Source organism: Ylistrum balloti, unplaced genomic scaffold, assembly GCF_031769215.1.
Source record: "Ylistrum balloti isolate Yb309-2 unplaced genomic scaffold, AGI_CSIRO_Ybal_v1 Utg370066, whole genome shotgun sequence".
Classification (NCBI taxonomy): domain Eukaryota; kingdom Metazoa; phylum Mollusca; class Bivalvia; order Pectinida; family Pectinidae; genus Ylistrum; species Ylistrum balloti.
Genome location: NW_026782111.1, coordinates 598,389 through 622,415, shown reverse-complemented (window position 1 = coordinate 622,415; position 24,027 = coordinate 598,389). Strand labels below are relative to the sequence as shown.

General features: G+C 38.0%; 1 protein-coding gene across 1 annotated transcript; it reads left to right on the top strand.

Annotated features, from left to right (window-relative positions):
- On the top strand, nt 1–24,027 carry LOC132549609 (uncharacterized). Its single transcript, XM_060213555.1, has 16 exons — nt 1–349; nt 3,490–3,642; nt 4,665–4,839; nt 5,854–6,042; nt 6,304–6,451; nt 6,738–6,825; nt 7,785–8,897; nt 11,311–11,409; nt 12,396–12,428; nt 15,995–16,146; nt 16,579–16,670; nt 17,850–18,007; nt 19,600–19,729; nt 20,270–20,334; nt 21,184–21,284; nt 23,890–24,027. Exons 1-16 carry the CDS (start codon nt 1–3, stop codon nt 24,025–24,027), a joined length of 3,183 nt encoding a protein of 1,060 aa, XP_060069538.1.

Sequence of the window (24,027 nt, the reverse complement as noted above, 5' to 3'; positions counted from 1 at the left end):
ATGCCTGGGTTGAGCCAGAGAAAAAAACAGCTCATCCGTACATTCCATTTTGAGGCTAGGAGACTTTTATCCGAGTCGGAAAGGAGAGCACTCTTCCATGTATTAAAGGAATTCCAGCGATACAGACAGATTGATAAGTTGGTGTTCGAACTCCGGGAATTACTTCATTCTCCAGAAAAGCTGGATTTGTTACGACACATCCGGGACTTAATCCCACGTGCCCACGTGAACGAGTTCGATGATTATTTTCGACAGTCTGCTGCCAGACTAGCACCGAGTCCAACGGTAACCCGACGGCGGCAAAATGGCCGACATTCTCCGGAAATCATCATCCGACCCAACCCTCATGGTAAGTAGAGGCTGAAATAGTGTAAATGTCACAAGTAACAAAGAACTATATGTATTAAACCATTGGTCTCAATGTTTGTGTGTGCAGTAGTACCTTGTTAGTCTGGACACTTTGGTTTGTGTGTGCAGTAGAACCTTGTTAGTCTGGACACTTTGGTTTGTGTATACAGTAGAACCTTGTTAGTCTGGACACTTTGGTTTGTGTGTACAGTAGAACCTTGTTAGTCTGGACATTAAGGTTTGTGTGTACAGTAGAACCTTGTTAGTTTGGACACTTTGGTTTGTGTGTACAGTAGAACCTTGTTAGTCTGGATACTTTGGTTTGTGTGTGCAGTAGAACCTTGTTAGTCTGGACACTTTGGTTTGTGTGTACAGTATAACCTTGTTAGTCTGGCACTTTGGTTTGTGTATGCAGTAGAACCTTGTTAATCTGGACACTTTGGTCTGTGTGTGCAGTAGAACCTTGTTAGTCTGGACACTTTGGTCTGTGTGTGCAGTAGAACCTGGTTAGTCTGGACACTTTGGTCTGTGTGTGCAGTAGAACCTTGTTAGTCTGGACACTTTGGTCTGTGTGTGCAGTAGAACCTTGTTAGTCTGGACACTTTGGTCTGTGTGTGCAGTAGAACCTTGTTAGTCTGGACACTTTGGTCTGTGTGTGCAGTAGAACCTTGTTAGTCTGGAAACTTTGGTCTGTGTGTGCAGTAGAACCTTGTTAGTCTGGACACTTTGGTTTGTGTGTGCAGTAGAACCTTGTTAGTCTGGACACTTTGGTTTGTGTGTGCAGTAGAACCTTGTTAGTCTGGACACTTTGGTTTGTGTGTGCATTAGAACCTTGTTAGTCTGGACACTTTGGTTTGTGTGTACAGTAGAACCTTGTTAGTCTGGATCCTTTGGTTTGTGTGTACAGTAGAACCTTGTTAGTCTGGACACTTTGGTTTGTGTGTACAGTATAACCTTGTTAGTCTGGACACTTTGGTTTGTGTGTGCAGTAGAACCTTGTTAGTCTGGATACTTTGGTTTGTGTGTACAGTATAACCTTGTTAGTCTGGACACTTTGGTTTGTGTGTACAGTATAACCTTGTTAGTCTGGACACTTTGGTTTGTGTATGCAGTAGAACCTTGTTAGTTTGGACACTTTGGTTTGTGTGTACAGTAGAACCTTGTTAGTCTGGACATTGTGGTTTGTGTGTAGTATAGAAACTTTCTAGACTACGGTGAAATATGTACAGAAAACTTTGTGAATTTCAACACTTTGGTGTGAACACTCAAGTAACTTTACGGAATGAAAAGACGTTTGGAGTAAAGAAAATTTGATAGTCGCATTATAACGATTTTTGTAGAATGTTTGCAGTTTCGGTTACCAATCAATCAACCAATCAACTAATCAATCAATCAATCAATCAATCAATCAATCAATCAATTGTTTCATTAAATTACAACACACATATATATATGTGAAATGCAAATGAATCCATTCATGTCAAATAATAAACAAAAATATTACATATTGAGAAGATAATGAAATTACCAGCCTCTATTGTATCTAAGACATGAGCATCCTCAACCGTTATTGGAATATAAGAGATTTAACAATACATATTAGCTGTCATAGCACATTGTACATATTTCCTTAACCGTTATTTTACGACATTCTTGAACCAGTTATACCCTATCTTCCTTGCCCGCGTTTTGAATTAAAACTTTTGAGATGCTCCCCGATACAATCTGTCGCCATTACTCGATACTTATTACTATAAAGCGATGTGTGAAGGGTTTGAGCTCATCAATACACTTATCAATATCCTATTCAGCTCATAGCCGCCACACACAAATCCAGTAGTAATGGTGTGACTTAAATGACTTTTACTTTTTTCGTTAAATCAACAATCAATACGATTAAGTCATTGGGAAATTTATCATAATTACTAAATATTCCTTCTGACGAAGGAAAAATATCAGGTAATAGCTAGGCAGAGCACATATTTTACTGACAGCACGTGACCATTCAAAGAATGCTGACAGGTTTTAATTTAAACAAATAAATTTTATCCGCAAGATCACAAAAAATCTTTTGCATTATATATGATAAATCTACCAGTAACGAACATTTTTCTTTAAACAAATAAGATAATTTTAGTGCTACATTATCAAATCTTTCAGTACATTTTTCACCGTACTATCTGTGTCAGTGAACGGATTTAAAACACACACCACGTCATTGGCTAGAATATCGATTACCGATTCAAAGATCCATGGTTGCCTTTTCTTTCTCTAAATGGAGATGGATTTATATAAGTTTTAAAATTTCTTTCCATATCCAATTTCATTGTGTTTGATGTTACTACTGGTGATATGTCAAGAGAAATTAAACAAAAGTTCATGATAAAGATCCAAGGTTCTAGTCCCTGTCTAGTTGTCGCATTTTCTACTTTTGGTGCTGTGACCAGGATTGTGTTTTTCGAAGGAAGTATTTGCGAAAATAAGGAATGGTGTGGCAAGTTTTTAAAACACGTAGAAAACATCTGTTAGTTTTTGAGTGGAAAGGATTTTATTCAAGTTTGGTCAATAAAACAGGAGATTTGAGAGTCTCTTACCTACATGTACAGTGTAGATTATGACGAAGCTCTAAATCCAAAATTATTTCTGTTGTTTTAAAGACAAGACAAACGAAGGCGCAACGTGCACTTCAGTTGACAAGACCAAAACAAACGCAACTACGATATATTTGAAGGTTATTGATTATTCTGACTTGACACATTTGAATATCAGCATCTTGTTTTGAACTGGAATCAATTTATAAACATATTCTCAGTTATCGATCCTTAATATTAAAGCCTATTTTGAGGATTTGATGAAGGTGTCATGGATGTTATCTTTCTAACTGCGAATATTGGCTTAAATCTGGTAATGAGGGTCTGTCACCACGACTATATAATGATACTTTGACAAAATCACATGTAAACTTATACCAGAGAGAGAGCTGTCAAACTTGGCGTACAGTGGCATTTTTATCAGGGCATGAAGATTTTATCAATTTTTTGTTTCCTATACCACATGGAATTACATAAAATTAAGTTCATAATGTGTACTATCTACCGATAAAAGCTGTTATGTTTTACAAAAAGCTGTGATGTTTTGCAGAACGTGTGTTTGACTCATTGCCGCGAGGCGACGTGGTGGTGGTCACTATACAGAAGGTGTCACCGGACCGGAACCTAGGATTCAGTGTGAGGGGCGGGGCTGAGCATGGACTCGGGGTCTATGTCAGCGAAATTGAGCCGGGTAGTCTGGCAGGTAGGTACCGCAGTAACACAGCCCGAGTGGTAGGGCCGAGCATGGACTCGTGATGGGGCACGCTATCACTGTGTGCGGAATGGAACCGAAGATTGAACAAATGGCACAAAAATGAACAACATATTTCAATACAAATTTAGATATAGATACAATAGAGCAAAATAATCAAACTACATAATACAGCTGTTTTTTATGACTTATTTTTTTTTCAAAATGTAGGAGGCGAATGCAAAATATTTAAAACCAAAGAATTTAACAAAGGAGGGGGAAGGGAGCTCTAACCCCATAATTCTATAAATTTCATGGTTCTCCGTTCTCATATATCTGATAGTTTAAGGAGAACGCCAAGTACATGTGTATGTATTAAAGCGTGACACACAGGTTACGACAAACCACAGTGACTAAATGTATATACCACCTGCATTCTGGAAGATTGTACTACACCATTGGTCTCGGGGAGTGTCGGTGAGATAGGGGCGGGCATGAAAGGACCGGATATGTTAAACAATGCAGTCTAACTTTTTAAATGAATTGTAATTATAAAGAAGTTCATTCAGCGTTGGTTTATTGAAGACAGCTTTCTCGGAGAATCATTCTAAATGTTTAGCGCGGGAGATTCTCTTGGCATTCCTGACGCTGTTTTCCTATTATTAAGTTCGTAGATGCAGTATCCCGTGTACGATTGGCAGTTTATGATATAAAATGCTCATTTGATTTTCCTAAGTGGACATGTCCAAATAAGGAACACTTTTCACAACGCCTTTTACATTTTTATATTATTGTTCCATCTTCTCAGGCCAGAATTGCAAATAAGCAAATCAACGAAAAACGCAATACATTGTTCGTAGGAAACATTGAAAAGGATTTCACTTAGAATTGAAAAAAAGATGAATATCACTATTTATCGATGTCATCGTTTAACACACAACCCGCTAAATATGTTTGTCATGGCAAATTCACTTTACCGATGATATGACTTTTGTACAGATTTTCATTTGCTTTATCATTTGGTTGTTGTGCAGAACAAGCAGGACTCGAACTTGGAGATAAACTACTGGAGGTTAACAACATAAATGTAGAAGAAGTGACCAGCAGTGGAGCGGTCAAGGTGTTGACCGGAAGTAACAAACTGAAGCTAGTTGTGGAACGAACTGGCCAGCTTCCGGAATGGCGACTGTCTAGAGAGAAAGTGACATGGTATGTATGACCACTGTCGTGTTAGAGAATACATGTCCTTTTGTTTCCTATTCAAAGCATTTGTACATCGAAAGTCGAACATTTTATTGTTTTAGGAATACTTAAAACTATTGAAATAAATTAAGTTGTGAAAAATGTCGAAATGCCAACAAAACCTTAATCATAATTCAAAATCGATAAAAACAGTTATCAAATGAAAATAAGAGCTTACAGGAGGGTAAACGTCATGTGCTTCATCGACAGCATCCTCCATGCAAATTTCATAATGTCACGTACTTAAAGTAAGTACCGGGATATTAACAATTAAATCACCAGACATTGTAGCTAGCATCGAACACATCGAACTTCATATTGTTTAACAAAATAAACTTTATCATATAAATTTAGTCATAACGACGACGGTCAGGTTTTTCTTTCCGCTCCATCAACTCGCATTTCTTGACACTACATCTTTCACTGGAATCGTGATATTCGAAACAGGGCCTAGAATATTGAATCAGCTGCTATTCACCAACCCTACAGATTGCGTAAACAGGAGGAAGCTGCTATCGAGAAATGGAAAACACGAAATATGTTCATCGTAGCAAAATGCAAGAAGCTTCATACTGACTCAGCTAAGGAGAATTTTACTGCGGCACCATCGATATAGCGTCCGTCGTGTAAAACAAATGTCTCGATTCGATCCCTTATTTCATAATGTGGTAACCCATGATACGTTTACCATAAAGCTAGTAATTTTCATGGGCCACTATTTTCGCGATTTCCTAATAAAACGGTCAAATAACATAATAATGAATGAAAATCCACGATCTGGACTCAAAACTTTTATTACACATGTGTCTCATTATTTTACGGATTAAATTATCATGCATCTTAGCATAACGCAAAATAGCGAACATTTCATCCCCGCGAAAATAACCGCGTATATGGTAATTTACTGACAGTATACAATAAAATGGATTGTCTGCTGTATTTACAGTTAACTATGTCCTTTACTGTGTATTCGTGGTACAGGTATAACAGCCACACTCGGCTCCTAATGGAAGGTGAGTATGAAGAAGGGGGAGGCACTGGTTACATCCGGGGACTTGACGCTGACTTCCCTGAAAGGAGGCTTACCTTGTCGATTTCTGGTCGGCATAAAGAGCTCGGATTTAACATTCGTGGAGGCATGGAATACGGCATCGGAATATATATCTCAAAGTAAGTTTATAATAAAGCAGACGAGTTTAACAAATAGTTGAAATAGTTTAACAAGTCTAGACTTCTTGAAATTTTGTAACAGTAATAATCATGTACAACTACCAGTATCAATGCAACGTAGTAACAACGTCAATTTGAATTTAATCAAAGTGGATCGTTAATGTACACATATATACTAAAATATTTATTCATTTTTCTGAAGACTGTCTCCGCAAAAATCATTGAATTTTTGAGACTCATTTGTGAAACATTTCCACACAGAGTGGACAAAGGCAGTATAGCGGAGAGACACGGAGTCAGGGTAGGTGACCAGATTCTCGAGGTGAATGGAATTTCATTCAGCAACATATCGCACCTAAATGCCGTGGATGTGCTGAAGAGCGAGACTCACCTAATTCTCACGCTGAGGGTAGGTAGACTAAGCTATACTATGACTCAATTCATTCTCACACTGTAGGTAGGTAGTCTAGGTTGTACAATGATTCGTCTCATTCTCACACTGAAGGTAAGTAGGCTAGGCCGATCAATGACTCATCTCATTTTTTACACTGAGGATAGGTAGACCAAGCTATACAATGACTCAATTTATTATCATACTGAGGGTAGGTAGGCTAGCCAGTGCATCATTATCTGTACTTCAGAACTAACGTTTATTGATATCGCTACCCTGAAGTTATATTAGTGTTTTTGTATAGGACATGGGGCGTTACCCGGCGTACAAGGAACTGTATGCGGAGTATTCCTGGAACACCCACTCTTCTACCATGTCATCGTCTACGAAAGGTGAGTCATCAGGTCAATAGTTCAATTGACAAGTCTGTCAATCAAAAATGTCGGCCATCATGCCGGTCAACATTAAAAGACTTACAAATGAAGAAATTTGCTGCAGCTGAAAATAGTTATTTGAAGAATTCAAACAAATATTTTTGCTCATTTTCTACCATGTGACTCTTTTTAACTTGTGACGATAGGACGTTTGGTTACCGCATGGCCCTTTTGAACTTGCGATGATAATTAGTTGTTAAGGTTACCGTGTGACTATCTTTACCTAGTTGTGATGATTGGCTGTTAAGGTTACCGTGTGACCATCTTTACCTTGTTGTGATGATTGGCTGTTAAGGTTACCGTGTGACCATCTTTACCTAGTTGTGATGATTGGCTGTTAAGGTTACCGTGTGACCATCTTTACCTAGTTGTGATGATTGGCTGTTATGGTTACCATGTGACCATCTTTACCTTGTTGTTATGATTTGTTGTTAAGGTTACCGTGTGACCCTTTTTACCTTGTTGTGGTGATTGGTTGTTAAGGTTACCGTGTGACCCATTTTACCTTGTTGTGATGATTGGTTGTTAAGGTTACCGTGTGACCATCTTTACCTAGTTGTGATGATTGGCTGTTAAGGTTACCGTGTGACCCATTTTACCTTGTTGTGATGATTGGTTGTTAAGGTTACCGTGTGGCCCTTTTTACCTTGTTGTTATAATTGGTTGTTAAGGTTACCGTGTGACCCTTTTTACCTTGTGATGATTGGCTGTTAAGGTTACCATGTGGCCCTTTTTACCTTGTGACTATTAGTTGTTTGGGTACCTTGTGACCCTTATGACCATGTGATAATTGGTTGTTTATCGTTTTATCATGTGTAATTCTATTGTGAAGATAAGTAGCCATTTGTATAAGTGTTGCCTACCATATCAACATATTTTACACATTGTGTATGAAATATTTTTTTCAATAATCCAAGGACAATCCAAGATAAAACAGACCAAGCTGCGAGACACGTGTTTAGACAAAGGGTCACAGAGAAATCGGGGTCTACATCTTCGTGTCCCCATCCAGTCCGCCATTTATTCGAATCACCAGGAATCCAACGAGCTCCCACTTCAATCAGAGATTTATTTACCGCACGTGCAGAGAAATGATGTCGCAAAGAGCAACAGTTGGACTTATGGTCCTGTGCAGATTGAAAATTTGTCAGGAGATTCGAGATCCCAACGGTCAAAGGTTACTGGATCGGTAAACCCCGCCTACCTTCCCGGTGAGTCGGAATCGGACACGATCAGTATTAGCTCTGGTGACACAGACGATTCATCTGGTGTACATGGTGAATATGATATAACCATGGATGATATCATTGCTAGGGGTGATGACCTTCCAGAGGTCAATATAGATATGGGAGATAACCCAGAAATGAGTGGTAGTGTTGAATTAGTTGATCTGAAACCTCAGTACATGGAGTCCCTGAGTGACCTTGACCTTTCTGACAACAGTGATGAAAATCATGACCGTGCAGTTCTTGTTCTCCATCCAGCTAGTCATACGTCGGACACTAGTAGTGTCCGGAGCGATGGTAGTATTCCTGACCACAGTGAAGATAGCATGGAACAGAATGAAGTGAAACAGATCAAGTTCGAGTTCAGTCCCCTGACAAATTCCATAGATATTGATTCTACCCAGCAAAGCGTTGCCCCTGTAAATGTCACTTCTAATAACAGCCTAAGTACTGTCGATAGAAACACTAAAACACAGGAAACTGAATCGACATCTAACGCACTGCCCTACATGGAGTCATCACTTTCTTACTCACATCAAAAGTGTGAAACAGATAGCGACGAGGGGTCCCGAGGAGACGGGGAACAGGATGACGGGGCCATGGCCGGGCGGTGGCCCGAGGACAGCGGGTCGGAGACTGCTGTCACAGACCCGTACGATATCGGTTTGGAGGATGAAGATTTGCTGTGTGTGATGCAAAACTTTGACGATCAAATTCGGGATTTAGAACAACGACAGTCAAATATCGGCTTCATAGAAATGACTTCGCTCTCACCAGAAGATCGACCAGGTACGAGTCATCCGGGTAAGTTAACTTTGATATGGGAAAGGTTAGAACAAATACACATATCTGTGATGTAGCCAACAAATTTCTTTCACGTATTTGTGTGTACATGTAGTTCAAGCATCACGGTTGTTTTCTTTTTCTCCGGACATATTTTGAGATATTACATAAAGTGGCTCAACAGTCACTAAAATTCAAGCATCGCTAAAATGCCTTCACTTACAGTATCAGGTTCGAGACCTACCTGTGGCAGTCGCCAGGTACCAGCCGCAGGTCGTTGGTTTTACTCCATAAACTCCAGCTTTCCTCTACCTCTTAAACCTGGCACATCCTTCAATTACCATGGCTTTTAATAGCGTAAAAGAATAACAGAGGATATAAACTTAATATCGTCAAATGATTTTTAAAATAATAATGAATTCACACGAACGTTCAGAGAAAATGAAAACAAGTTGTTACAACGCCGATAAACTTAAACAGGTCCGCTTGTCTAAATACTGCATAGTTGGAAATATACGCATTGGATGGAATTTCGCTGTATTCGCATCCTTAATTATGTACTCGGCAAATATTTCTAAAGTGAAAATTCTTAGAAAATGTGGACGAACATGTGATGTTTACTCCTAAGAAAGGTAATGCGCGAAATTTAATTCCCATGACGTAGCCTCATCCGGGTCAACCGCGAAATATTTGCTCTTTAAATTAAGTAACTACTGTGAAATCATTAATTTTCGTAGGCTTTTATTTTAGGTCTTTGCGAGGGCTTTCTTAATCAACGAACTCATACGTCAAAGAACTGTTAAAATAAGTATAAGATTTATTCGATTATATTGACCAAGAGCCCGCGAAACCGTAATGTTTTGAGAACTGAGTCACGCGAAATTATCGGATTTATATGTGAACCACACGTGAGGAGTATTTTTTGTAGTAACCGGAAATAACTCTAAAAGGAGGGAAAGGTTAGTGAGTAGTACGGCCTCGTTAAGGTTGATGGAGCGGAGACTGATCTTTGTAATGATTGCAGGATTGTGTATATAATCTAGTTAATGACCTAGAATGTCTATACCTATTTACATAAATCTACTGACTTTGTAACAATAGATTAACCAACAAACAGTCGTGCATTTTTTATGTCAGACATCATTACAAGCTTAGGCCGTTTTAATAGTATACACCATTCCGTGCAAGCCCGACGTGCTCAGTGTTTTTTACGTAATACGTATATGATATCCAACGAAAAACATTTTATATCAATGTGTCCTATCCCATATGTTTGACATTCCCAATAAGCATTCCCTATAAATCTGTCATGCTCCACAGCATATCATATCCTACAGATGTGTCCCATTCCTCAAGTGTGATCTTCTCAATAAATATGTCGCACCAAATAAGTCGAACGTTCCTTGCGAGTTAGTTATACCTTACAAGTCTTCTACACTAATTAAGTCATCATTTTGCCCATCATACATCAAATGCTAAAATATGTCATTAATTCCCAATACTCTGTATCTCCCCACAAGTCTGTCATACCCCACAAGTCTGTAATTCCCCACAAGCCTGTCATTCCCCACAAGTCTGTCGTGCCCAACAAGTTTATAATTCCCCACAAGTCTGTCATTCCCCACAAGTCTGCAATTCCCCACAAGTCTGTCGTGCCCAACAAGTATATAATTCCCCCACAAGTCTGTCATACCCCACAAGTCTGCAATTCCCCACAAGTCTATCGTGCCTCACAAGTCTATAATTCCCCACAAGTTTGTCATACCCCACAAGTCTGCAATTCCCATCAATGCTGTTATACCATACAAGTCTGCTTTTCCCTACAAGTATGTCCTACCCTACAAGTCCGTAATTCCCTACAAGTGCGTATTTCGCTACAAGTCTATAATTCCCCACAAGTTTGGCATGGTCCACAAGTCTGTAATTCCCTACACGTTTGTCATACCCTACAAGTCTGTCATACTCCACAAGTCTGTCATGCCTCACAAGTCTGTAATACCCTACATGTCCGTGATTCCCTATAAGTCAATAATTCCCCACAAGTTTGCCATGCCCCACAAGTCCGTAATTCCCTACAAGTCTGTCGTACCCTACAAGTCACTAACTCCCCAAAAGTTTGTCATTCCCAACAAGTCGTATCTCCATTCAAGTATTTTTTAACCCTACACGTCTATCATACTCCATTAGCCACGATCCTATCTATTCCACTCTGTGCGAAACTTTCAAAATCAACAATTGTGACATCAATGCTGGTGGTCTGCCCCCTGCTTCACTAGTCCATGTGAATTATGGCTGATACAGACAGTTTATCTTTGTGCTAGTTATGACGCCTAAACTGATCCCCTCAGTCTTGCAACAAGTAAAATACAAACCATTTATCTCAATGATCTGCAAAACTTCAACTTTTATTTCTTTATAATCTTGGGTATTTCAGACGGCCTTTTAGACGTGCCTGGACGAAAGGAGGACAGCATTATCAGCGGCAAATGGAAGGCTATCAAAGAAAAACTGAAGGGCAGTTTGCGTCTTACGAGTGAGAAATTTTTTGTAGCTTTTTTTTCTCATATATTCTGTATATTTGAGTTAATTTCCCTACTAGTGGTGAATGCGATATCATCATAGAAATGTTAAATCGATACAACAGAAAGTCCCTTGGTTACATTTCTCCGATATTCTGTAAATGCACATCTTGTGGCGGTAATCTTATTTTAACGCCTTTGGCACTGACAGTATTGCGCTAAAATATGTTTGCGTAAGTTGTATTTTATATGTATGATTTACATGACACGTAGATTTGCTATTTCGCCATAGTGCTAAATGGCCAAAAAGTGATAATGCGCTGAAATTTGATTGCACAAAATTAATCACGTGTAAAGATGAAAGTTCGTGAGCGAGATTAATTAAAGGGGAAAAAAGATGAAAAAATCACAAAATTAGAGTCCCACGAAAATATGAAATAAAATGCAAGACCACGTAATCAGTACAGACTTGAATATCTTTATAGTTATGTACCAATCAATTTGAAAAATTTATTTATACTTTATGTGCCGTTATTAGACTTTTTTCATAAAACCCAGCACGAAAATCTTTACTGTGTAGTTGATTTAGTCACTTTTGTACATAAACTGAATACATCATTAAATGCGTATAAGGTGAAATAACGCGATATGAAGTGGTTATCGATTTTGTTTCACCAGCCGTGACGTTCAGCAGCTGCAACCTACACAATGTATGCTTAGCTCATTATATAGATTGTGGATACATTTACATTTTTGTATAATGTTTGTGATTTAAGTCATCCAAAAAAAAGTATTGCAGTCAAGATATACATTTGATATGTAAATTATTTACATATATCAACCTTTCCCTACATAATATTACACAAGTTGTTTGATGGAGTTTGTTATGTACCGCAAAACAAATCCCTGTAGGGTTTATTTAAAGGTATGTAAACACCAACAATCCTACTCTTTCTTGAATTTAACGCATACGATTAATTAACATGTCAAAATGTTTCAGAATCTGATAAAGGCAGCTATATGAAGGACAAAAGTAAGCTATTTCTAATATTGTAGTACCAGTGTTCTCAAAACTTTTTTTTTCTTCACTTACCTGAAGTAGCACTTAGTCTTGCAGTGTTAGTGCACTGTAGTTTACAAGTGTTTAAGCACTCTAGTTTACCAGTCTTAGATCACTCTAGTTCACCAGTCTTAGATCACTCTAGTTTACCAGCCTTAGATCACTCTTGTTTACCAGCCTTAGATCGCTCTTGTTTACCAGCCTTAGATCACTCTAGTTAACCAGCCTTAGATCACTCTTGTTTACCAGCCTTAGATCACTCTTGTTTACCAGCCTTAGATCACTCTTGTTTACCAGCCTTAGATCACTCTAGTTAACCAGCCTTAGATCACTCTTGTTTACCAGCCTTAGATCACTCTTGTTTACCAGCCTTAGATCACTCTTGTTTACCAGCCTTAGTTCACTCTTGTTTACCAGCCTTAGTTCACTCTTGTTTACCAGCCTTAGATCACTCTTGTTTACCTCCTCTTAGATCACTCTTGTTTACCAGCCTTAGATCACTCTAGTTTACCAGCCTTAGATCACTCTTGTTTACCAGCCTTAGATCACTCTTGTTTACCAGCCTTAGATCACTCTTGTTTACCAGCCTTATATCACTCTGGTTTACCAGCCTTAGATCACTCTCAGCCTTAGATCACTCTTGTTTACCAGCCTTAGATCACTCTCAGCCTTAGATCACTCTTGTTTACCAGCCTTAGTTCACTCTTGTTTACCAGCCTTAGATCACTCTTGTTTACCAGCCTTATATCACTCTTGTTTACCAGCCTTAGTTCACTCTTGTTTACCAGTCTTAGATCACTCTTGTTTACCAGTCTTAGATCACTCTTGTTTACCAGCCTTAGATCACTCTCAGCGTTAGATCACTCTAGTTTACTAGCCTTAGATCACTCTTGTTTACCAGCCTTAGATCACTCTCAGCCTTAGATCACTCTTGTTTACCAGCCTTAGTTCACTCTTGTTTACCTGCCTTAGATCACTCTTGTTTACCAGCCTTAGATCACTCTAGTTTACCAGCCTTAGATCACTCTAGTTCACCAGCCTTAGATCACTCTAGTTTACCAGCCTTAGATCACTCTTGTTCACCAGCCTTAGTTCACTCTAGTTTACCAGCCTTAGATCACTCTAGTTCACCAGCATTAGAACACTCTGTTTTATCTATCTAAGAGCACTCTATTTTAACAATCTTAGACTTCTCTAGCTTATCATCCCTAGAGCTTTCCAGTTCAACGATCTTAGATCACTCTTGTTTACCAGCCTTAGTTCACTCTTGTTTACCAGCCTTAGATCACTCTTGTTTACCAGCATTAGATCACTCTTGTTTACCAGCATTAGATCACTCTTGTTTACCAGCCTTAGATCACTCTTGTTTACCAGCATTAGATCACTCTTGTTTACCAGCATTAGATCACTCTAGTTTACCAGCCTTAGTTCACTCTTGTTTACCAGCCTTAGATCACTCTTGTTTACCAGCCTTAGTTCACTCTTGTTTACCAGTCTTAGATCACTCTTGTTTACCAGCCTTAGATCACTCTTGTTTACCAGCCTTAGATCACTCTTGTTTACCAGCCTTAGATCACTCTTGTTTACCAGCCTTAGATCACTCTTGTTTACCAGCCTTAGATCACTCTTGTTTACCAGCCTTATATCACTCTGGTTTACCAGCCTTAGATCACTCTCAGCCTTAGATCACTCTTGTTTACCAGCCTTAGATCACTCTAGTTTACCAGCCTTAGATCACTCTCAGCCTTAGATCACTCTTGTTTACCAGCCTTATATCACTCTAGTTTACCAGCCTTAGATCACTCTTGTTTACCAGCCTTAGTTCACTCTTGTTTACCAGCCTTAGATCACTCTTGTTTACCAGCCTTAGATCACTCTTGTTTACCAGCCTTAGTTCACTCTTGTTTACCAGCCTTAGATCACTCTTGTTTACCAGCCTTAGTTCACTCTTGTTTACCTGCCTTAGATCACTCTTGTTTACCAGCCTTAGATCACTCTTGTTTACCAGCCTTAGTTCACTCTTGTTTACCAGCCTTAGATCACTCTTGTTTACCAGCCTTAGTTCACTCTTGTTTACCTGCCTTAGTTCACTCTTGTTTACCAGCCTTAGATCACTCTTGTTTACCAGCCTTAGATCACTCTAGTTTACCAGCATTAGATCACTCTAGTTTACCAGCCTTAAATCATTCTAGTTCACCAGCATTAGATCACTCTCAGCCTTAGTTCACTCTTGTTTACCAGCCTTAGATCACTCTAGTTTACCAGCCTTAGATCACTCTCAGCCTTAGATCACTCTTGTTTACCAGCCTTAGATCACTCTTGTTTACCAGCCTTAGTTCACTCTGGTTTACCAGCCTTAGATCACTCTCAGCCTTAGATCACTCTACTTTATCAATCTAAGAGCACTCTATTTTAACAACCTCAGACTTCTCTAGTTTATCATCCCGTGAGCTTTCCTGTTTACCGGTCTTAGAGCAATCCACATAACCAGTCTTAGACCGCTCTAGTTTAACAGTCTTAGAGTAATCTAGTTTACCAGTCTTAGATCACTCTTGTTTACCAGCCTTAGTTCACTCTTGTTTACCAGTCTTAGATCACTCTTGTTTACCAGCCTTAGTTCACTCTTGTTTACCAGTCTTAGATCACTCTTGTTTACCAGCCTTAGTTCACTCTTGTTTACCAGTCTTAGAACACTCTAGTTTACCAGTCTTAGAACACTCTAGTTTACCAGCCTTAGATCGCTCTTGTTTACCAGCCTTAGTTCACTCTTGTTTACCAGTCTTAGATCACTCTTGTTTACCAGCCTTAGATCACTCTTGTTTACCAGCCTTAGATCACTCTAGTTTACCAGTCTTAGAACAGTATAATTTTCCAGTCTTGGAGCGGTCCATTTCATTATTGTTAGAACACTCTAGTTTACAAATCTTATATCACTCCTGTTTGCCAGTCATAGAACGAACTAGTTTACCAGTCTTAGAACACTTAAGTTTACAATAGTCTTCGCGCACTATCTTTTACCATTGTCTGAGAGCACTTTAGCTTACTACAGACGTGGATTTGTTACCAAAGTCTAAGAACACTGTTATTTACCATGGTTAAAGAACACTTTAGTTTACATATTAAATCACTCTAGTTTATCATAGGCTTAGATCCCTCCAGCTTAGTTAATCATAGTCTGAGAAAAATCAAGTTCGAGTTTTGAGCACACACGTTTACTCTATATTTAGAGCGCTCTTGTATGAGTAATAACTCATGATCGCAGTGTTCAATAACCTATTTCTGAAGAAACCCTTCAAGATTTCCTAATTTGAAAATACGAAGTAGTTTGTCCACAGCCTAGAGTCTTAGTTTACCCTGCGAACGTGAAATAGCTTCCAAAATGAAAGCATGTCATTGTGCAACCAAAACGGTAAGAATCTCTTATTTACCTTCATTTAATCATTTGTAAGATATCCTTGTTCACACCTATTTTACCCAATAAGATAAAATACCATTATATCTATACCAGAATATATGATGATGTGTTCCCTACGTTACAGAAGAAAGTATGGATCCAAGGGGAGAGTACTACGGCAGCATGAAGCTACACAAAAATTCTATAAACAAAAACAATATGGCTGTACTAAAGGAGGAGTTTAGGAAACTTCTTAGTTCTGATGAAAACTCGGCTGCTTTGAGACATGTAGAAGCTGTAAGTAAACATGACACATCCGGCCAATACATAACACAATAATCCACAACTTTTGTCGACACCGCAGGATACTATGAGGCATCGGACTATTGTTGGTTTTTCGAGAAGAGTGCAGTTTCCTTAATTTCTATGAGTAACAATATATGTTTAAGTTAACTAGTAAAGGAAGTGATCTTCTTGTTTCATCAGTTCGTAATGTAGAAACTTAACACAGACTGTAAGGGAAGGAATACTAAGATAGCCTACACACGCCTTGTTAATATATAGGACTCAAGCCACTTAATCAGCCAATGAGCATAAGAATCCTGAAGGAAACTGTCTGCCAGGCAGAAATTGAAAAACAAAAACTATTCAATTCACAAAATTCATTGACAAGGCTTATATGGGTTATCGTTGGGCACATTTTTTAGCTCATACACAATCTACTTTCAGTATCACAGTTGCCGTGACCTTGACCGCATGATTCAGGCAGTTCTTCCTATTCTAGATAAACCAGAGAAGATGTTGCTTTTGCGAGATATCAGGTAAAACGTGATAGTAACATGGGATTTTAATAGAATTCCATGGTAACCGAAATGTGCAACAGACATAGAATTCGATGGTAACCAAAATGTGAAACATACATAGAATTCCATGGTAACCAAAAAGTGAAACACACATCTTATATACGCAAAAACCCAAGATAACGAAAATAAGTGAAAAAATATATATTACACAACAGATTGTGTAACAAGTAATCACGACTTATTCTAATCACTCCTGCTGGCCCTAATGGAAGCGTGCAACGGTTCAGTACTACCACTACGTTATATAAGATCAAGTGAAAAATTTGAAATCTTATTTAGTCCATCCAAATATTAAATATATTCTGTTTTTGTATTTGTGTACATCGGAAATTCCATATTATCAAACCCTGTAACCCACGTCAAATACACATCCCTCAAATAGTATATATTACACAAGTGTGATCCCTGATTGGGGAAAGGAAGTAGGTATTCATTGTGATTTTTCTTTAAGATAACCCGGAGGGAACAAATAAGATTTCAAAGTATTATTTTAATCATATGAAACGTAGTGGTAGAACAGTGGTAAGTTATTCGCTCTCGACTTTCAGTAATATGTGGCCAGCCAGTAACAAATGATTAAACCCTGGATGAGCTTTTGTAGCGATTATACATAATTCATAGAAAATGTGAACAAACGCTGAAAAAGTAATTTTATACTGAAATCACATTTTATAACTGTAACCAAACACCGAAAATGTAATACATTATAGTTTAGCACTAAAATCACATATGCTGCATCTTATTTACTGTAAAATCATTCATTTTTGTGGTTTTGTTTTCACCTTATTTTCGTGGATACGCTAAGTCAGTCAATTTATATTTTCATGGAATGATGAATAGATCAAAGCTGACATGTTATATATTATGAATGGATTTTGTGAAAAAGATTTAACCTCGAAATCTGATGCCAACGAAAATGTTTATTTTCAGGAAACTACGAAAATTGAGCACTGCAAAAATGTGTCATTTTTCAGTGCGACGAAAAGACGTGCATTTTTAAGTATGAAATAGCATTGAAGGAAGATTGGTTTCTGATGTACATTGTACGTTACATCTTGAAATACTGCGATGCTATTATGAAATGTTCAAATGCTGTGACTTCAGTTAACTATGATCACGTGTTTTCTTATTATTTAGAGGTGTTTTGTATGCGAACGATTTAAGCCGTTTTGACCAGCAAGTACATCGTATCGAGATGGAGGCCTATGAAAAGTTATCAACAAAGCTCCACCTACAGTTAAATCATGTAAACAAGGGGAGAAAACCCAAGAAGCACCTGTTGATGACAGAGACAGGTAATATTACAGAATCAAACATTTACATAGCTTTGCCCTATACACAAAAATATTTTCTTAACATTTACTAGAAATGGTGAAATATCAAGTTTAAAGCTGTCTGTATGTTTTGGACAAGTCATTCAGTAATTCTCACATCAGATGGCAACTCAAACAACCTTCATATTTGTGCTTCAAACTGAGTTGCAAAAAGTCTAAACCTGTGCATGGAAAATATCGTTATGATTGGATAACGACAATTACGATAGCAGTCACATCACTATGAAGAATACTGATTAAATTTCAAATTTCAAAGTTTTCCTTTAACAAATCCATATTTTGTTCCTCAGACTCGATATCAACAGTCGAACCAGCCAATATCCCAGCAGGTACATGTTGTATCTGGTTGTTGTCTTCACTTTCTGTGATAAGATAATATCAGTGTTGCACGAATATTGTTGTATTGCTTATTGTCAGTATTGTGTTTGAAGGTGTGACCGTATAACGTTTATTTTCATTATTTATATCTAATTCACTTTTATGTCTCTATACTGTAAAATTTGTTAATTTCGAGAGAATCTTTTGTTTTGCTGACAGAATAAAACGCAGGAAAATAAAAACCATGATAATAAAATTTATAGAGAATTTTTTTTCCCGGTAAATTAAACATTAGGAATTGGATGATGCTTTAATGTAAAATTGTGCCGTTTTCCGATTAATTTGTATCATTTGTATTTCTGTTATAACATGCTAAAATAATATTCTCTACAGAAATGATACAGGTTCGAAAGATTATAATTGTTTTGTGCGATACTGATATGAGATCTTTGTTTTGTGTCCACATGACCTTAACTGCAGGTGGTTGTTTCGTGTCCATGTGAACTTGACATCGGATATTTGTTAAGTGTACCAGAGTGACCTTGACCTGAGATTACTTTTTTCTGTGTCTGTGACCTGAACCTTGAGATTATTGTTTTCTGTGTCTGTGATTTTGACCTGACATTATTGTTTTCTGTATCGTTGATCTTGACCTAAGAATACTAATTTCTGTGCCTGTGACCTTGACCTGAGATTATTTATTTGTGGGTCTGTGACCTTGACCTTGATATTATTGTTTTCTGTGTCTGTTACTTTGACGTCACATTAATGTTTTCTGTGTCTGTGACCTTGACCTTGAGATTATTGTTTTCTGTGTCTTTGACCTTGACCTGAGGTTATTTATTTGTGTGTCTGTGACCTAGACCTTGAGATTATTGTTTTTTGTGTCCGTGAATTTGACCTGAAATTGTTTTTGTGCCTGTGACCTTGAGATTATTGTTTTCTGTGTCTTTGACCTTGACCTGAGATTAGTTATTTCTGTGTCTGTGACCTTGACCTTGAGATTATTGTTTTCTGTGAATTTGACCTGAAATTATTGTTTTCTGTGCATGTGACCTTGGCCTGAGACTATTGTTTTCTGTGCCTGTGACCTTGACCTCAGATTATTGTTTTCTGTATCTGTGACCTTGACCTGAAATTAATGTTTTCAGTGTCTGTGACCTTGACCTGAAATTATTGTTTACTGTGACCTTGACCTTTAGATTGTTGTTTTCTGTTGATATCTTTATATACAGACGAGAGCGGCCACTTTTACATCAAGCCGGTGGAACAACATGAACAAGAACAGAGAATTAAACAACACGTTGTAGACGTAATGTCGGGGAAATCCCAATGGACGCCACAAAATACGCCACCTGTTGGTCGGTAGGTGCAATAGGGGACATTCTGGTAACATGCTATTTATAGAGCATTGTTTTTATTCGTATTTCATTACATTGGCGTCGTTAGTGGCCAAAAGGATAGTGGTATACATGATTGTATCTCATGGTATAGATATTGCGCTGTATAGACACGGGCATTATAAGTGATATAGATATGGTACATAGTGATATTCAAATCACGACGTTTATTTAGAAAGAAATATTTACGAACTAGTGGCACTGACAGTGTGTATCCGTTGTAAGAAAATTGTTCGTAATCATATTATTGTCCAAGGGGAAATTTAAATCCCAGGTAAAAAAAATTAAGTTGGCATTGGTGAGCTTATGAATGCCAACTGGACAGAATTATATTAATCATGAAGCGCGTTAATTTAAACCTTAAATATTATTACGTAGCTCACTGTTTAATTCAATTTACACGTATATTTTAACTACAGATATTTATGAGATGTATATAAACCTATATCACCAGTCGATATTCTGGAGATCTATAACTCGTTGTAAATCTATTTATATTGTTCAGGAGGGAAATGGATATTGGTCCAGAAGAAGTGACGACCATGATTTACAAAGACAGGCCGACTCTTGGTAAACATCAAAACAATATGTCATTATTCATAATTACAAATGCTTGTAGATGATTTAATAAACACATGAATCCTTTGATAGCTAACTATACAACTCAGCTGGTATTCCTTCAACACCAAGAAATGTTTGTTACAGTAAGATGTTTGCTCTGTTTTTGTGAAAACCATATCCACAAGAAGTAAAATTAGGTCAAAATATGAACAAAAGAAATATTTACACGAAGACTCTTTAAAAAGTACAATTATAATAAGATCAGGTGTTCCGGAAGAGTAAGCGTCTTCTGCTTCATCGATGTCACACGCAATGTAAATTTTGTTCAATCAAAGTCAGTAATGTCACGTTTTCAAATGAGAACAATGTATACAAGAATTCAACCCTCAGGTGAGGGCTGTGACAAAGTTAAAATGCAGTCAAATGTAAATTATTATATATAATCAACTGAAACAATCCTTCGCCAGCTTGGCTGAATAGCAGTTGGAACATTTGATAACTTAAATATCATTAGTTCTTCTTGGAAACTCATCAGGTGATATTCCAGGACAACACTTTATTTGTGGATTTTCTTCTGTATATAAAATATGTATTGTTAAATAGTAGATAATTAAAAATTCACAACTTCATTAGAGGAAGCGGTAATTCTAAGTCTCGTCTTCATTTATTTGAATCGACAGTTAGTTTCAGGCCCCTAGCATCAATGACGAGTTCTAGAAGAACGAAACAGCTGTATGATGCAGTTTAAATCACTGTTTGGCTATACTCTTTCTACTTCTAAGTTTTTATTGAATGTGTTATTAACTTGATCGTCTTTTTACAACCTTTTAAGATCGTCTCCTCAAATCGTTGTTGTAGGGCTGTGTGTGTCTGGGGGAAGTAACAGTAAGCGACAGCCTGAAGTACGGGTAGACAAAGTACTGGAGAAAGGAGCAGCGGCCAGTTCTAATCTTATTCAGGTAGATACAGACTCTAACGCCTGCTAACTCCTCGCCCTGTAACACGTCCTGTCGGTATACTGTATACTGACGATGTTCTATGTCCGATGTTTGTAATTAGTGATGACTATTCTGTATACTGACGATGTTCTATGTCCGATGATTGTCTCTTGTGATAATCATTCTGTATACTGACGATGTTCTATGTCCGATGTTTGTACCTTGTGATGACCATTCTGTATACTGACGATGTTCTATATCCGATGTTTGTAATTAGTGATGACCATTCTGTACACTGACGATGTTCTATGTCCAATGTTTTTACCTTGTGATGACCATTCTGTATACTGACGATGTTCTATGTCCGATGTTTTTACCTTGTGATGACCATTCTGTATACTGACGATGTTCTATGTCCGATGTTTGTACCTTGTGATGACCATTCTGTATACTGACGATGTTCTATGTCCGATGTTTGTAATTAGTGAAGACCATTCTGTACACTGACGATGTTCTGTGTCTGATGTTTGTCCTTGTGATGACCACTCTGTATACTGACGATGTTCTATGTCCGATGTTTGTACCTTGTGATGACCATTCTGTATACTGACGATGTTCTATGTCCGATGTTTGTCCTTGTGATGACCATTCTGTATACTGACGATGTTCTATGTCCGATGTTTGTACCTTGTGATGACCATTCTGTATACTGACGATGTTCTGTGTCCGATGTTTGTACCTTGTGATGACCATTCTGTATACTGACGATGTTCTATGTCCGATGTTTGTACCTTGTGATGACCATTCTGTATACTGACGATGTTCTATGTCCGATGTTTGTAATTAGTGATGACCATTCTGTATACTGACGATGTTCTATGTCCGATGTTTGTACCTTGTGATGACCATTCTGTATACTGACGATGTTCTATGTCCGATGTTTGTACCTTGTGATGACCATTCTGTATACTGACGCTGTTCTATGTCCGATGTTTGTACCTTGTGATGACCATTCTGTATACTGACGATGTTCTATGTCCGATGTTTGTACCTTGTGATGACCATTCTGTATACTGACGATGTTCTATGTCCGATGTTTGTACCTTGTGATGACCATTCTGTATACTGACGATGTTCTATGTCCAATGTTTTTACCTTGTGATGACCATTCTGTATACTGACGCTGTTCTATGTCCGATGTTTGTACCTTGTGATGACCATTCTGTATACTGACGATGTTCTATGTCCGATGTTTGTACCTTGTGATGACCATTCTGTATACTGACGATGTTCTATGTCCGATGTTTGTACCTTGTGATGACCATTCTGTATACTGACGATGTTCTATGTCCGATGTTTGTACCTTGTGATGACCATTCTGTATACTGACGATGTTCTATGTCCAATGTTTTTACCTTGTGATGACCATTCTGTATACTGACGCTGTTCTATGTCCGATGTTTGTACCTTGTGATGACCATTCTGTATACTGACGATGTTCTATGTCCGATGTTTGTACCTTGTGATGACCATTCTGTATACTGACGATGTTCTATGTCCGATGTTTGTATTTAGTGATGACCATTCTGTATACTGACGATGTTCTATGTCCGATGTTTGTACCTTGTGATGACCATTCTGTATACTGACGCTGTTCTATGTCCGATGTTTTTACCTTGTGATGACCATTCTGTATACTGACGATGTTCTATGTCCGATGTTTGTACCTTGTGATGACCATTCTGTATACTGACGATGTTCTATGTCCGATGTTTGTACCTTGTGATGACCATTCTGTATACTGACGATGTTCTATGTCCAATGTTTTTACCTTGTGATGACCATTCTGTATACTGACGCTGTTCTATGTCCGATGTTTGTACCTTGTGATGACCATTCTGTATACTGACGATGTTCTATGTCCGATGTTTGTACCTTGTGATGACCATTCTGTATACTGACGATGTTCTATGTCCGATGTTTGTACCTTGTGATGACCATTCTGTATACTGACGATGTTCTATGTCCGATGTTTGTACCTTGTGATGACCATTCTGTATACTGACGATGTTCTATGTCCAATGTTTTTACCTTGTGATGACCATTCTGTATACTTACGCTGTTCTATGTCCGATGTTTGTACCTTGTGATGACCATTCTGTATACTGACGATGTTCTATGTCCGATGTTTGTACCTTGTGATGACCATTCTGTATACTGACGATGTTCTATGTCCGATGTTTGTATTTAGTGATGACCATTCTGTATACTGACGATGTTCTATGTCCGATGTTTGTACCTTGTGATAATCATTCTGTATACTGACGCTGTTCTATGTCCGATGTTTGTACCTTGTGATGACCATTCTGTATACTGGCGATGTTCCGTGTCCGATGTTTTTACCTTGTGATGACCATTCTGTATACTGACGATGTTCTATGTCCAATGTTTTTTACCTTGTGATGACCATTCTGTATACTGACGATGTTCTATGTCCAATGTTTGTACCTTGTGATGACCATTCTGTATACTGTCGCTGTTCTATGTCCGATGTTTGTCCCTTTTGATGTTTACTGACCATTCAAAATACATGTACTTAGAAACATCTATTCCATTTGTCTTGTAGCCTGGGATGACCATTCTGGCCGTGGACGGCCGGTTATTGGTTGGAGTGTCACACATGGAGGCGGTCAAGCTGCTGAAGATAGCTTTTAACGATCGATCGAAATCTACCATGGAGATCAAACTTCTTGATAATAAGTGA

What these genes read in the sequence shown, in the direction of transcription:
- LOC132549609 (XM_060213555.1), top strand. Translation starts at nt 1, where the DNA reads ATGCCTGGGTTGAGCCAGAGAAAAAAACAGCTCATCCGTACATTCCAT. An exon ending in GGGCAGTTTGCGTCTTACGA is followed by an intron (nt 11,410 to 12,395) that starts GTGAGAAATTTT and finishes AAAATGTTTCAG; the next exon opens with AATCTGATAAAGGCAGCTAT. An exon ending in TTGCTTTTGCGAGATATCAG is followed by an intron (nt 16,671 to 17,849) that starts GTAAAACGTGAT and finishes CTTATTATTTAG; the next exon opens with AGGTGTTTTGTATGCGAACG.